Here is a 17,181-nt window from a genome sequence, read left to right as displayed (position 1 = left end):
TGAACTACAAGTACCATGAAGCTGCTGACACTTAAAAGCGTGACTCCCAGAGGCATGATGGGACTTGCTGGTCCAGCTGGAGGGCCACAGGTTGAGCACCCATGTGACCTAGCAGAACTCTGTACCGCATTCTGCAAGGAAAATCAGAGCTTAAAGTAGACATCCACCCTAACAGTTCCAAGCCAGCAAGCATTAAAGGATAAGTGCACCCTAAGGCCCCTTTCACCCTGCGGCGTCTGCGCCATCTGAGGTTTACCGTCGTTTTTGGCTGATATCGGGGTGCTTTTAACCCCCCGCTAGCAGCCAAAAAAGGGTTAAAACAACCTGCAAAGCACCGCCGACAACGGGAGCCCCATAGTAACTCTATGGGTGGCGTCACTTCCCATTAATTTCACAACCGTTGTCAGCCACGTCCTCTGCAGAGCTTCCGCCGCTGGAGACCGAACTGGATCGGCTTCAAAAATGGTATGTATACTGATTTCTTCTTTATAGGGCTAGATAGATTATGTTTATATAGTGGATGTCTATATACATAGTGATTTTAGCGTTGGGGTGGACTTATCCTTTAAGTACATAGGACAGCAGAGATTGGGGCAGGCAGAGCTTTCCTAATAAAGATCCAGGAAAAGGAGAGACATTGCAGACAGATTTTGCTAAGCAGGTTTCAGTAAGACTATAGCAACAGAGTATATTCACCATTTGTCCACTAGCAGGTCTAGCCATAATGAAAACCTCCTGTAGAGGCAAAGCTCAAACGGATTCTGATTTTCTGATTTGTCATAAAAGTGAATTGAGAAAGGTCCCAAAAAAAAAAAAAAAACAGTCCACCAATATAGATAAAAGGTGATATCAAAGTGAAAGGATCTTCAATATCCAGTTTAAAGCCGGCCATAGATGGTTCAAATCTCAGCCAGTTTAGCAGTAAACGTCCAAGATTCGAGCCATGTATGGGCAGGCTGAATCGATCAACTTGGGTAGAACCAGCCTGCTAGATTTTACATGCAGTTATTGCTAGCGGCTTTTGCTAGCGGTTGCTATAGCTGCTTGCATTAATCACTGTGTTCTCTTGCTGGGGGTGGCTTCCTCGGCCAGGAGAACACAATGGCTCTGCAGAAGGGATTCCCCCATCACTACTAAGTTAATGGGGGAGTCGAGACAGGAAAAAAAAATGTTCCGTCTATGGGTGGCTTTACGTGTATACCCCAAACGGTGACACTACAGTGACCTGACGATACTGAAATGGATACACTTACTATATCATATTGACCCCCCTATTAAGAGACGTTAATATGGGCTCACAAAGATGGAATCTTAACCCCCCCCACCCCACAGGATATACCAAGGGAATCCACATCAGCTCCACATTAATCATTTAAAAAAGTGGAAGGATATTCCATCATGTAAAACCATCTTTGACAATATTTATTAAAACAGAGGGGGGGGGGGGAGTTTGGGACTTTAAATGAAGCACAACATGGTGCTTCCATCCCAATAGTCAGTAAAAACTGTAAGGAGGGTTTTGGGACTTTTAGATGAAGCAATTGTATAGTGAAGACAAACTGTAAATGAATAATATTTAAATATTTAATTGAAGACATTCATCTAGAATCATGAAGAATATAATTTATTTCATATACATATATACTGCACATAAAGCCTGAACACAATGAGTAAGATAATATAGTCAAAACGATATAAGATCAAAGTCAAATAAGTAAATAAAAAAGGAGAAAATGATTTTGAAAAATTATAAATGCTATGGCGCAAAAAAATGCCACAGCGACAGACCCAAAACTGGCATATGCACCCACAGGGTATATACAGATCTATTGGCTAATCTAAAAACAATATCATAAGATGTTGATAAAAGCTGGGTAGGGATCAATCCATATGGAATACAACTGTGTCATCAAGTATAGCTCGACGCGTTTGGTGGATTTATCCACTCGTCAGGAGCAAGTGCACCAGAGATTCCTATAAAGGTATATAAGATATATCAATATTTAAAATAGAATTATACAAGATATTATATGTCAATAGATGGCTCACTAAACACACTCACCAACCCGAACCGCACACGCAGCGCATGGTGACCGGCGCAGGGCAGGCCCCGGATATAGACCCCCAACACGGGAGCTGAGGCGGCATAATATGGAGGTGCAACATCAGACGAACAGAGGAAGTGTACAGTGTGGGCAGCCAATTTGATATAGCAAGACGTGATGATATATAATCAGTGGAACAGGGATATCTGAGAAACAGAATATTATACTAATTATGTGTGAAAGTGCATAAACAAAAGTGTATTATAAATGAATTATTTGTGTAGTGAACTCAATGTGACTACACAAGGAGTAATTACCATGATGTATAAAATAGAAATCAAGGAAAAATGAATGATAAAGAAAAATTCAATAATTGAATGATTGGTGAAGAGATATAAGGATGTGAAAATGAATGGTGAGAATGTATGAATGTGAGGACATGAAAAGAAGCCCACCGATGGAAAAAAGGCTTTTTCCTGTGTGTGTCTATGAAGCGTGGCTCCACAGAAATGTACAGCTTGGGAGCGAGCACATACTGTGTGCCCCCATAGCAAACCATTTGCTATGGGGGCACACGAAGAAGAGAAGAAGCCAAGATTGCCTGCGTGGGACCCCAGAAGAAGAGAGTCGGGACCACTCTGTGTAACACTATTGCACAGAGCAGGGGAGTAGAGATGGGCTCTGGTGTGTTTGGGATCCTAGTCCCAACCCATCTGCCTGATCCCTCCAGGAAGCCAACACTGCCCACCACTAATCACAAGCATTGAGACATTTCCTGATCTGCAGCTGCACAGACCAGGAAATGTCTCACTGCCTGTAATAAGCGGTGTGCAGTGTTGGCTTCCTGGCGGGTGGGTTGAGACTTCGATCCCAAGCATGCCAGAGCCCATCTCTACAGATGAGTATACCATGTTTATTATTTTACCTTTTTATTAACACTTTAACCACTTAACACCGTGCAAATTACCGGTACATCGCCCAACTTTGAGTGGCTATACCGGAATGATGCCTACAAGTGCTGGCATCATTCCGTTATCCTTTTTTTTTATTATTATTATTTATTTATTTTTTTAGCTGGCAGAACACTTGTAAAAGCAATCCCATTGGCTAAATTGGCCCACGATTTGCCCATATCTGCCCCATATTGAAGCTACAGCTAATCCCTGTCACACGTTCAGGGCTGAATGGTTCTGTTGGCCGACTCTCAAGGCCATACCAAGGAAAAGCACACCTCTGCAGTGTTGTAATGTCTTACAAATTTCAGTTTTGTATAAAGGTTGTAGTGGGTCAGTTTTTCTTGTTCTCTGCGATCCAGCAGTGATTTCACATCTGTAATAGTGACTCTGACACAGGAGACACAATCATGCCTGTACAGTACTCCTCGCGTGGATCCTACGGGGCCCCCCATATGTTGTGTCAATGTTTGTAGGCACTTTTTGTAATGTTCTCTTTGCTTTATGCCATTCAGAATGACAGTCTTAAAGCTGAAGTCAAGGAGGAAGCACAAGACTCGGACATGAGAGATGCAGGACAGTGTAAGGAGGAGGAATTTCCTACAGAGATCGGTGCAGGTAAGTAGCACCAAAACCAGAGAAGAGTCCCAGATTCTCCTTGTTCCTTCACTACAACAATCTCTTCTTCCTCTCCTCTGTCAGTACATAGTAATGGGGACATAGTAGGGTTGAACATGCAAGGAAAATAAAAAGACAGCATTTTTGCTTGCACATGATTGGATGATGGAAACCAGCAGAGCTTCTCCTCGTATTAGCGCTTCCCCACAGATCTAACGCAACTGCATTTGCAGTACACGTAAAATTTGCCTTAAAGGAGAAGTCCACCCTAACACTAAAATCACTACATCTACAGACATCCACAATCTAACACTAACCTATCTAGCGCTGGCAAGAAGAAATCGGTATACATATCTTTTTTGAAGCCAATCCGATCTGGTCTCCAGCGGTGGATGCTCTGCAGAGGAGACAGCCGACAACGGCTGTGAAATGAATAGGAAGTGACGTCATCCATAGAGTTACTATGGGGCTTCTGTTGTCGGTTGTGTCCTCTATACCTGCCTCCACAGCGAAGCTGCAGCTGACAGCTCAGCATTGGACCGGATCAGCTTAAAAAAGGTATGTATAGAGATTTCTTCTTTACAGGGTTAGATTGTTATGTCTGTAGATGTAGAGATTATAGTGTTAGGGTGGACTTACACTTTAAAGAGATTGTAAAGGCTCATATTTATTTTATTTAAAATAACAAACGTCATATTTACCCACCACTGTGCAGCTCGTTTTGCACAGAGTAGCCCCAATCCTTGACTTCTAGGGTCCCTCAGCGGCTCCTCACATCAGATAACCCCCTAGGAGAAGCATCTCCCGGGGGTTACCTTGCAGGCATTCTCCCGAGTCCAGCATTTGGCATCCATAGATGCGAATGCTGGACTCGCCCCCCCCTCCCACAGCGCCTGTGTCATTGGATTTGGTTGACAGCAGCGGGAGCCAATGGCTGCTCTGATATGAATCTATCCAATCAAGAGCCGATACCCTGTACAGAGAGGGACCGCACATCCCCACCAAGGGTAAAACGGGGAGGCTGGGGTCCGGTGACTGCCAGAAGTTTTTGCATTAAGGTGAAACGACACACAGGTTTACAACCCCTTTAAGTAAATCAACCTCCTTATGTGAGATATTTACTAAAACTGGTGCACACAGAATCTGGTGCAACTGTGCATAGTAACCAATCAGCTTCTAACTTCAGCATGTTCAGTTACGCTTTGGCAATACAACCTAGAAGCTGATTGGTTACCATTCACTGCTGCACTAGAATCTGTGTGCTTTAGTTTTAGTAAATCTCCCCCTATGTGCCAAGTGGAGGAGTCGGGAGCCAACAGCCTCTAATAGATCCCTGGTTTCCATGCCACCTTAAAGGATAAGTTCACCTTTTAAAAACAAAGTAATAAATGCAGGTAAAAAAAATGTGCGTTTTGTTTTGTTTTTTTGTTTTTTTCTAAGGAGCCTGCAGAGCATGACACCCGTGATCAGCAGATGAAGGGTGCAAAGTCCAGCTCCTGCAGACTCTCAGGATAGCGGTCTGCTCATACCTCATACGGACAGGCAGTTATTTGAGAACAGGAAAATCAATGGACTATGGCAGGGATATGCAATTAGCGGACCTCCAGCTGTTGCAAAACTACAAGTCCCATGAGGCATAGCAAGGCTCTGACAGCCACAAGCATGACACCCAGAGGCAGAGGCATGATGGGACTTGTAGTTTTGCAACAGCTGGAGGTCCACTAATTGTATATCCCTGGACTATGAGGACGCTTAGCAGCGCCCTTTCAGTTCATTGAGAACTACAGTCTGTCAGTCGCAATGGCTTACACTACTTGTAGGCATTCATTCAAAGGGAATCTGAATTGTAAATGACGCAGCTGTGTGGGTGGAGCCATGCTATTTCCAATTAGTGACAGCGGGTGCGGGGAAAAGATACCTGGCCACCTGTCATATGGATGGAGAGGGATTGGGGGGAGAGGCTGCAGATGCTGGAACATGTTACATGTCCCACCCTAAAAATGGGTGGAACATGTAACATGTTCCAAAAGTGAACTTCTCTTTTAAAGCGGTTCTTCACGCTTACCAAAAAAAATAAAAAAATTTAAATTACAAGTCAGCAGCTACAAGTAATTTTAACTGCTGACTTTAAAAATTATAAAGTACACTTGCCTGTCCAAGGATCCTTCACCATCCTCACCGGGGACAGTTCTTCACCAGTCTTTGAGTACTCGGCACTGGAATGTTTACTTAGGGAAGCCGTGACTCCTTGTGGCTTCACAGCTGGCTTCACACTATACTGTGTGTTATAACTGGGCCTGCAGAAGGGGGGAGCAAGAACTTATGCTTGGACACAGCATGAGTTTGGCAGCTGACTTCAGCCAATCATACAAACACAGATTGCAGTAGTTAGGTTTAGATCTAATTTAAGTAATTGTCTATTTCCAATGTGACAGCTGGAGCTATTTTTTGTGGCCATACCTGGAAAACCAAAACCCTGAAATAAAAAGAAAGCACATTTTTTGTAGAGTTGTCTACTTATGCAGAACAGGTCCTCTAACAGCCTGTTCTCCAGAATGTGTTTTTATTATATAGAACATATTCAAGAATTTGAGTAATCATTACCATTTAAATTTTCTTTCAGATGGACAATACAGAAGGTACGATACCGTGCGAAAGACTTATTTATGGATAGTGAAATGGAAGATGATATCCCATTCCGTACTTCAGAAGAAAATCCAAAAACCCCAAATACCCTTCCATTGTGTTCTAGTTACAGATCATCCATCTAAAGTTTCTTGATCCCTCGCAACTTGTCAATAGAGTCGTAGGAATGTTCTTGAGTTCAGACTGTGGCAAAGGTTTTACCCAGAGAACCAAGCTTACCTCGCATAGGTCAGGAACCATTTTTATGGTGGGAACGTTCTCTTGTTCAAAGGGTGGCAAAGGTTTTACCTGGAGAACCAAGCTTGACTAGCATAGGTCAGGAACCATTTTTATGGTGGGAACGTTCTCTTGTTCAAAGAGTGGCAAAGGTTTTGCCCAGAGAACCAAGCTTGACTCACACAGGTCAGGAACCATTTTTATGATGGAAATATTCTCTTGCTCAAAGAGGTGGCAAATGTTTAGCCTGGAGAACCAAGCTTACCTTGCATTGGTCAGGAACCATTTTTATGGTGGGAATGTTCTCTTGTTCAAAGAGTAGCAAAGGTTTTACCTGGAGAACCAAGCTTGACTCACACAGGACAGGAACAGTTTTTTCATGGCCCAATGTAGGAAAAGCTTCCTATGGAAGTCAACTCTTCAACAGATTTTGAAAATTTTCACATGGACCATGTTCATATCAAAGTATTATAAGTGAAGTGCAACCAAATATTATAATCACAGCTAAGTATTCAATAAAATAAAAGTGAAATAAATCATATAACCGATAAATAGTGTAGTGCTAAAACATTGTGACTATGTGAAATGACAATTAAGTCACCTCAAATGAGCATAGATTAAAATAAAATAAGTATATGTGACCTAAAAACATACACCAAAAAAATAAGGTAATAGTAATGAACCATAATAGTCCAACAACCAAACGTCCACATATAAAGTGTCCAATAAATGGAAAACTTTCTCTTCAATCTCAAACTGAAGTAGGGAACGTGGTCAAGATGGATAAATCAGAAATGCAGATGGATTGAATATACAGTGGTATACATCTGGAAGATACTCAAATGTGAAGATGGGTACTCTTACCACACCAGGTGGGCGCACATACCATACGGCAGTGCGTCTAATGCTCTTATAGTACTAGTACTGCTGTGCATTTTTACATATGTGATTTTGCAATAATTAGCATTTTTGCTTTTTTTTTTATTTTTTTTAATGCTTTTTATTTTTATTTTTTTTGCCGATTTGTTGTTGAGCAAATTTAAAAACTGCAAATTGTGGCAAAAAAGCACTACATGCTTTTCTGCAGCTTCTCCATTAACCACTTGCCTACCTGGCACTTACACCCCCTTCCTGCCCAGGCCATTTTTCAGCTTTCAGCGCTGTCACATTTTGAATGACAGTTGCGTGGTCATGCTACACTGTACCCAAATCACATTTTTTATCATTTTCTTCACACAAATAGAGCTTCCTTTTGGTGGTATTTAATCACTGCTGGGTTTTTAATTTTTTACAAAAACAAAAAAAAGACCAACATTTTTGAGAAAAAAAAGGTTTTTTTTCACCTTCATTGATGGGCACTGATAGGCTGAACCTGGTGGGCATTGATAAGGTGGCACTTATGGGCACTAATTAGGTGGCACTGATGAGGAGGCACTAATGCCGCACTTATGGGCACTGATATGTGGCACTGATAGGCGACACTGATGAGTACTGATCGGCATTGATGGGTGGCACTGATGGGCATTGACAGCAGTGATGGGTGGCACTGATTGCCAGCACTGACTGGCATCGCTAATGGGCACTGTTGGCAATTGCTGCCACTGGTGGGCACTGATTGGTGACACTTTTTTTCTTTATTGTAATCGGGGCACTGATTAGTGCCCTGATTACATTCCTACATATCCCCTTGTGAGGAGATGCCGCTGATCGGCTCTCCTCTCCTCACACTCTGTCAGTGTGAGGCGAAGAGAGACGATTACCGGCACCGTTTACATGTGACCGGCTGTGATTGGACACAGCCGATCACGTGGTTAAAGAGACACGGCTCTTTACATAGATTGGGGTCACACCATGTTCTAGCAACAGGGTGCGGCAGCAAGCATTGCGCTGCTGGAGCTGAAGCGGTTAATTAGCACTACTGAAGTCGCTCTGACTTTACAAAAGGTTATGTACTACTTCAAGGCATAAAAAGGGTAATAATAAGGACTTTAAATGAGGTCTATGGTCAAACAAACATACACCTCCCTATTGATTAAGTAAAAGGGGGGATTTGGGACTTTGAGTGAGATGTGTGTTAGACAAAAATAAATAAATTGCACAATAATGAGAAAGTTTATTCATATAAATACACATGGGATATGGTGCATAGCAGATATGAAAAGGGTATAATATAAATACATGATTGAATAAAAAAAACTGCATTTAAAATCTTGACGCATTTCGTGGATGAAGTTTGACTTCTTCAGAAAAAAGTGCAGAATGTGTATCTATAAAAAAATATTCCAAATTACTCCAATAAAGGAAATAAGGATGTAGGGGTAGGAGAAAGCCAAACACCCCAAAATGACTTGCGTATCGGCTCTAAAGTTGGTCATGGAATGCTAAAACCTGATCGTTGGGGAAATATATGAATAAACTTTCTCATTATTCTGCAATTTATTTCTTTTTGTCTAAAGCCCCATATAACACACTATCAGTTTTTCTGCTGACCTTTTTCCTTCAGATTTACCAAAACCATGTAGTGCAAGGCCCTGTCTGATTGTATACTAACTGAAACACCTAAGGTTTGACCTCTTATTATACGGTTTTGGTAAATCTGAAAAAAAAAACTCTGCAGAAAAATGCATAGTGTGTATGGGGCTTAACACACATCTCACTCAAAGTCCTAAATCCTCCCCCTTTTCCTTAACATGCTACTTCAAGGCGACTGCTATCTGACTTGTGCCAATAGACTTTGGCAAAAGTTGGATTCTTGCTCATCTATATTGATGATGTGATTTTGATGTGACATTACAGGAAGATTAGCCAGGCATTCCCAAAAGTTGCTTCTAAAGTCGCATCAAAGTAGTACCCAAGTCGCCTGGAAAAGCCGCATGACCTTCAGGTTGCAGTAGTGTGAACCGAGCCTAAGTGAGCAAAAGTGTTTTTTTTTTTTTTTTTTTTTTTTTTACAATTTAGTCTTTTTGAGTTTTTAAAAATCAAGCAAATTATTACGTGATCGAAAAGGTGGCTCCACCCACACAGGGGTATGCCGCCTACACATAAGTAGTCTGATACCGGTTACTACTCAGTACAGAAATGGGATATTCAAGGAAAGTGTGTGTGTGTGTGTGTGTGTGTGGTGCTACAGAGAAGAATGATGACCCATCATCATAGGTTACAACACATCGGGTATTGTGGTTGTAGAAACACTTTCTATCCACCTTGCCCAAACCATGAAACATTCTCAGTTTGCATACAGTAAGTATCCGCATTCACTAATTGTTTCCGAAATTAAACCGAGGGTGGGGATGTTTTAATCCCCTTCTGGTGTGAAACATTAGAAGCCCAAGCAGTGTCCTCTAGGCTGTGGTAGGATCCAAGTCCTTGACGAGACCCAACAGGAAAACTCCTCAGGGATGGAGCAAAAATGGTACCAGCTACCATATTTATTATACGTGGGCAAAAGGTAATGGAAACCTGGCCACCCCAACTATATGAATGAATGAATAATTTGTATAGCGCAAAATGCGAACTGAATCACCTCAAGGCGCTGTGCGGAGCTTTGTTGTCCAGTTTCTAGAAGAGGAAGGTCTTGAGTTTTTTCCTGAAGACCTGGTGGTTTTCTTCCAAGCGGATGTTGGTTGGTAGAGCGTTCCATAGCCGTGGTCCTTGGACAGCGAATCTCCGTTCCCCCTTTGATTTGTACTGGGATTTGGGAGCGAGGAGGAGGTTTTGGTTAGATGATCGAAGACTGCGGTTGGGTGTTTTATTTTCTCGAGTAGGTATTGAGGAGCGTCTCTATGCACGCATTTGTGGATGAGGCAAAGGGTCTTGAATGTGATCCGATTCTTTACGGTTAGCCAATGTAAGCTCTCAGGGAAGGAGAGATTGATTCCCAGGTTTTCTTTTCCTGTTATCAGCCTATATGAGCTTATAGGACATTCCATTTCAAAACTATGGCCATTAATATGCAGTTTACCTCCTGTGAATCTATAACACCCCGTACTCTTTTGTGTGGAGTGTCTATGGGATTTTGTTGGTCCATCAAAAAAAAAAAAAAAACCTTTGTGAGGTCAGGTGCTGATGATGGACAAGACCAGGCTTAATTCATTATAATAGAATGTAGACATGCTATAATAATGTGAACCCACCATACCTTTTAGGGCGCTGCTCCAAGCGACAGTCCGAGGCTCCCCGGTGATCCTCACTGCTGACATCTGAAGCGCCCATCCTAGCATGCTATAAATTACAAGGACTCCACTTACCTAAACAGCCCTGTACTGACTGAACAAAGTGTGGCTTTAATCTGGCTCCTCCCATGCCACTGACGCGTTTCACCCCACCTTCAAATGTTAGTCACAGAGTCCTCTTTATGACAAGGCCTTGTGGGTGGGGGTGAAACGTATCAGAGGACGTGGCCTGAGAGGAGCCAGGCTGAAGCTGCACTTCATTCGCTCAGTACCTGGGCTGTTTAGGTGTGCGGCGTCCTTGTTATTTATACAGATTCTATAATAGTGCTATATATAAGAAAGCTCAATATTGATTTATTTTACATTGCCCTTTTTCTTTTGTAGATTTCCTGGTGGCGCTGACCCACTGCTAGGAAGATCAACAGTAAGTAGTCAAATCTAAGAGGAATGACACCGCTCCATATGTTAATCTCCCTCCGGCCATGGGAGAATCTGGTGCCCACTCATGAGTGTGTCTGGTGCCCACTCATGAGTGTGTCTGGTGCCCACTCATGAGTGTGTCTGGTGCCCACTAATGCATCGTGTGATCAGAAAATAGGCCACACAATTACATCTCTATGGCAGTGGCTGTTCATTGATGCTGGTTATGGTTCTCTGCTGTATGAAAGGTGTTCAGACGGAGCTGTTGGTGGGCTGGCCCTACTCTTAGCAGAAATCTTGTGGCTAATGTTTGGGGTTTTTGTCCCTTTTGATTGCCACGTGGCTAACACACATTTTTTTTTTTTTGGAGCAAAGCGAAGCAATCATAGGGCATGATATGCTCCAAAAAAAACTCTGACCGTCCTGCACCTCTTAACGTTTGAGGGCCAAATATATGACGTTAAGAGGTGCAGGACGGTCAGAGCGGTGTGGGGGGTGGAAGTATGGGTCAGAGGGTTTTTAACCACTTAAGGACCAAGCCTCTTTCTGAGATTTTGTTATTTACAAGTTAAAACCATTTTTTTTTTTATGCTAGAAAATTACCCACCAAAGATTATACTTTTTTTTTTTTTTTTTCCCTAACACCCTAGAGAATAAAATGACGGTCGTTGCAATACTTTCTGTCACACCGCATTTGTGCAGCAGTCTTGCAAGCACAGTTTTTTTGGAAAAAAAATACACTTTTTTGAATTAAAAAATAAGACAACAGTAAAGTTAGCCCAATTTTTTTTTTTAGATTGCGAAAGATAATGTTACGCCGAGTAAATTGATACCCAACATGTCACGCTTCAAAATTACACCCGCTTGTGTAATGGCGACAAACTTTTACCCTTAAAAATCTCCATAGGCGACGTTTAAAAAAATCCTACAGGTTGCATGTTTTGAGTAAGCCCTTGTACACACTGTCAGAAATTCAGACGTAAAATGTCCAATTGGACCTTGTTGTCGGATAATCCGATAATGTGTGGGATCTATCAGACTTTTTCCGTCGGAATGTCCGACCAACAAAGTTTGAGAGCTGGATATAAAATTTTCCGACAACATGATCCGATCGGACAAAGTTAGTAGAGAATTCCGATCGGACAAAGTGCCACGCATTGCTCAGATCAAATTACGAGACCAAAGCTATTGGCTACTAGCCTGAACGTAGTCCCGTCGTAACATACTAACGTCATCACGTTCCGAACGATCGGATTTTCCGACAACTTTGTCCGACCGTGTGTATGCAACACCGGTTTCGGACAAAATCCGTCGGAAAAAAATCAGTTTGATTTTGTTGTCGGAATGTCCGACCGTGTGTACAAGAATTATTGCTCTCGCACTACCGATCGCTGCGATACCTCACATGTATGGTTTGAACACCGTTTTCATATGTGGCGCGTTTATAACATTTATTTTACCTCTTATTTTTTATTTTTACACTGTTTTTAAAATAAAATAAAAAATTGTGTCACTTTAATTCCTATTACAAAGAATGTAAACATCCCCTTGTAATAGGAAAAAAAAGCATGACAGGACCTCTTAAATATGAGATCTGGGGTCAAAAAGACCTCAGATCTCATATTTACACTAAAATGCAATAAAAAAAAAAAAAAATGTCATTTTCAAAAAGTGAAATAAAAAATGGCCCTTTTTAGAGCTATGGGCTGAAGTGACATTTTGATGTGGCTTTCGCCCTGCAATGATATGATATGGAGACGGCCATCTTCCCCTCACTAATCTCCATGTCAAGCCACAAGAAGGATCCGATCGCCGCTGCCAACAGCTCTGGTAAGCGGCAGAGGGCACCGGAGCGGGAATCCGCCACAGAGACCACTTTTATCTGAAACTGGACCGCTCGCTGAAGAAGAGGATACCGGGGTTATGCCAGCTAACTGCTGCCATAACAACGATATCCCTCTTCAAAACAGCCAGCGTATAATGATGGTGGGCATTCCGGAAGTGGTTTTAAAATGGGTTGGTGAAGATGCAATATAGACCACAGTGCTATTTATACTTTGTAGGATGAATTATGCATATTGATCAGTTACTTTTTTCTTTTTATTTTAATCAGGATTTTCTTTATGATGAAGAAACAATTGAAGATATGTATTCCTACACCATGGACTCAGATCGAGGAGTGAGTTGTATTTGATGTTGCCATGACTGTTGTAATAACCACAGACAGATAGCGGTCTCACCACTCGGAGACCAACTGCGAAAAGTTCCTAAGGCTACATTCACACTGGTGATTAGAGCCGGTATAGTAGCGGAAGGAACCAGAGATTCCCACTGCAGCTCCATTCACTATAATGACAGTTTGCCGGTGGCTGCAGCTAACCGCAGTTCGCGGCACAGCCAGCGATCACTCGGGTACAGTGGGTATAAAAAGTCTACACACCCCTTTTAAAATGTCAGGTTTCTGTGATGTAAAAAGACTGAAATAAATAATTTCAGAACTTTTTAACACCTTTTAATGTGACCTATAAACTGTTCAACTCAATTGAAAAACAAACTGCAATCTTTCGGGGGGAGGGGTAGTAAAGATAAGGAAACTAAAATAATGTGGTTGCAGAATTGTGCACACCCTCTTATAACTGGGGATGTAGCTATGTTCAGAATTAAGCAATCACATTCAAACTGATGTTAAATAGGAGTCAGTACACACATGCCATCATTTAAAGTGCCTCTGATTAACCCCCAATAAAGTTCAGCTGTTCTAGTAGGTCTTTCCTGACATTTTCTTAATCGCAGAAAAAGAATGTAAGCATCAGAGGAATCTCATTGTTAAAAGTTATCAATCAGGAGAAGGGTACAAAAGAATTTTCAAGGAATTAGATATACAATGGAGAACAGTGAAGACGGTCATCTTCAATTGGAGAACATATGGCACAACAGTGACATTAGCAAGAACAAAATTGATGAAAAGTCAAGAAGAAAACTGGTCAGGGAGGCTGCCAAGAGGCCTACAGCCTACATTAAAGGAGCTGCAGGAATATCTGGCTGTGTGGTCAATGTGACAACAATCTCCCGTATTCTTATGTCTGGGCTATGGGGAAGAGTGGAAAGACAGAAGCCTTTTCTTATGAAGAACAACATCCAAGCCTGGCTAAATTTTGCAAAAACACATCTGAAGTCTCCCAATAGCATGTGGGAAAATGTGTTCTGGTGAAACCAAGGCTGAACTTTTTGGCCATCATTCCAAAAGATATGTTTGGCACAAAAACACTGCACATCACCCAAAGAACGCCATACCCACCGTGAAGCATGGTGGTGGCAGCATCATGCTTTGGGGCTGTTTTTTCTTCAGCTGGAACAGGGACCTTAGTCAAGGTAGAGGAAATTATGAACAGTTCCAAATACCAGCCAATATTGGCACAAAACCTTCAGGTTTCTGCTAGAAAGCTGAACATGAAGAGGAACTTCATCTTTCAGCATGAAAACGACCCAAAATATACATCCAAATCAACAAAGAAATGGCTTCCCCAGAAGAAGATTAAAGTTTTGGAATGTCCCAGCCAGAGCCCAGACCTGAATCCCATTGAAAATCCGTGGGGTGATCTGAGGAGGACTGTGCACTGGAGATGCCCTTGCAAACTGACAGATTTGGAGTGCTTTTGCAAAGGCGAGCGGGCAAATATTGCCAGGTCAAGATGTGCCATGCTGATAGACTCCTACCTAAAAAAGACTGAGTGTTGTAATAAAATCAAAAGGTGCTTCAACAAAGCATTAGTGTAAGGGTGTGCACACTTATGCAACCATATTATTATTTTTTATTTATTTTTGCTTCCCTTCACCTAAAACATTTGTTATAGTGGTACAGTTTATAGGTATTTTTTGTGATATGGCACTGAATTACTTTACCTGACAATTGTGCGGTCGTGCGATGCTGTACTTAAAAACTTTTTTGTTTTTCCCCACAAATAGAGCTTTCTTTTGGTGGCATTTGATCACCTCTCCGGTTTTTATTTTTGTGCTATAAACAAAAAAAGAGCAACCATTTTGGGAAAAAATATATATATATTTTTTTTTACTCTGCTATAAAACATATCCGATTAAAAAATGTAAAAAATCGAATTTTTTCATCAATTTAGGCCAATATGTATTCTGCTACATATTTTTGGTAAAAAAAAAATCCCAATTATCGTATTATAGATTTTGGGACTTTATATTGACTTTTCTTTTTTTTTTTTTTACTAGCAATGGTGACCATCAGCAATTTTTAGCTGGACTGCGACATTGCTGCAGAAAAATTGGAAACGGACACTTTTTGGGGACCAGTGACACAGATCGTGCACTTTCTTTAGTGCGCATGCGCCGATTATGTCGGCGCCGGGTTCTATGGCGGATATCTACTAAACCGTAGAGGTTTAGGAGATATTTCTAGTACCTACAGATAAGCCTTATAGGTTCACCTGTAGGGAAAAGTAGTTGTACAGGGTGTACAACCACTTTAACTGACAATTGCGCAGTTGTGCGACGTTGCACCCAAACACATTTTTTTCCCACAAAGCTTTTTTTTGGTGGTATTTGATCACCTCTACGTTTTTTTTATTTTTATTTTTTGCACTATAAACAAAAAAAAGCGACAATTTTGAAAAAAATATAAAAAAATATTATTTTTACGTTTTGCTATAATAAAGATCCCCAAAAAAATATATATAAAAAAAAAAATATCTTTCTTGGTTTAGGCCGATATGTATTCTTCTACTTTTTTTGGTAAAAAAAAAACGTAATAAGCGTATATTGATTGGTTTGCGCAAAAGTTATAGTATCTACAAAATAGGGGATAGATTTATGGTATTTTTATTATATATATATATATATATATATATATATATATATATATATATTATTATTTTTTTTTATTTTTTTTTTATTGGCAATGGCGGTGATCTGCAATTTTTATCGTGACTGCGACATTATAGCGTACGCATCGGACACTTTTGACACAATTTTTATACAACGATCAATGCTATAAAAATGCACTGATGCAAGGAAGGGTTTAAACACTAGGGGGGAGTGTGTCCTAGGGAGTCATTCTAACTGGGGGAGGGGGGGGTGAGCTCACTACAACATGACAGAGATCACTGCTCCCGATGACAGGGAGCAGTGGATCTCTGTCATGTTGCTAGGCAGAACAGAGAAATGCCTTGTTTACAGTCATCTCCCCGTCCTGCCTCTCCTCACCGCAGTCACGGGCCGCTGGCGAACATAGAGAATGAAGCGGTCGGCAAGCGGTTAAAGTAGAATTAAAGTCAATTAAAATTAAAGTAAAAAAGAAATGATTTGTATGCCTGCTGCCACCCCTATTCTAAGCTCTGTTCTAACTACCCTGTAAAGCAGTGGTCTCCAAACTGCCGCTCTTTGCTTGCCTTTATCCGGCCCTTGGGGCATTATTCCTCTCATGGATACTGAGAAACTATTCCGCAAACTAATAACAACAATAGGGTGCCATTTCTCCCACTGACACCAACAATGGAGCACTATTCCTTCTAATTATACCAATGGTGGGACACTATTCTCCCCACTGATACCAATGGTGGGGCACTATTCCTTCTAATTATACCAACAATAGGGCACTATTCCTCCCACTGATACCAATGATGGCGCACTATTCCTCCCACTGGTATCAATGATAGGGCGCTATTCCTTTCAATTATACCAATGGTGGGGCACTATTCCTCCTAATGATGCCAACAATGGGGCACTATTCCTCCCACCGATACCAATGATGGGGCACTATTCCTGCCACGGATACCAATGATAGGGTGCTATTCCTCCCAATGACGGGGCACTATTCCTACCGTTAATACCAACAATGGTGAACTAGTCCGCTCAATGATACCAACAATGAGGCACTATTCATCCTAATGATGCCAACAATGGGGCACTATTCCTTCCTCTCATACCAATGTCGGGGCACTATTCCCCCCCCCCCCCCCCGGTAATACCAAATACGAGGCACTATTCCTCCCATTAACACTAATAATGGGGCACTGTTCCTCCTATTATTATTATTATTATTATTATAATGGGGCCCCGTTCTCCCCAGTGACACCAACGATGGGG

The 17,181-nt window shown here is 41.5% G+C and overlaps 1 protein-coding gene across 4 annotated transcripts in view; it reads left to right on the top strand.

The window, feature by feature from the left end:
* The window catches only part of LOC143973629 (uncharacterized), a 59,771-nt gene that overhangs the window by 20,179 nt on the left and 22,411 nt on the right, over positions 1-17,181 (top strand). For all 4 annotated transcript variants that reach the window (XM_077474487.1, XM_077474486.1, XM_077474489.1 and 1 more), the window contains 4 exons: positions 3,514-3,616; positions 6,240-6,255; positions 11,035-11,074; positions 13,184-13,249. In XM_077474487.1, coding sequence (XP_077330613.1) covers positions 3,514-3,616; positions 6,240-6,255; positions 11,035-11,074; positions 13,184-13,249 — 225 coding nt within the window. The remainder of the gene's footprint in view (positions 1-3,513; positions 3,617-6,239; positions 6,256-11,034; positions 11,075-13,183; positions 13,250-17,181) is intronic.

The sequence above is a fragment of the Lithobates pipiens genome, unplaced genomic scaffold, assembly GCF_037356315.1.
Source record: "Lithobates pipiens isolate NorthernLeopardFrog02 unplaced genomic scaffold, aLitPip1_a1.2 Scaffold_88, whole genome shotgun sequence".
NCBI lineage: Eukaryota > Metazoa > Chordata > Amphibia > Anura > Ranidae > Lithobates > Lithobates pipiens.
The sequence above is the reverse complement of the archived record's forward strand: the minus strand, read 5'-3'. Positions and strand labels throughout refer to the sequence as shown.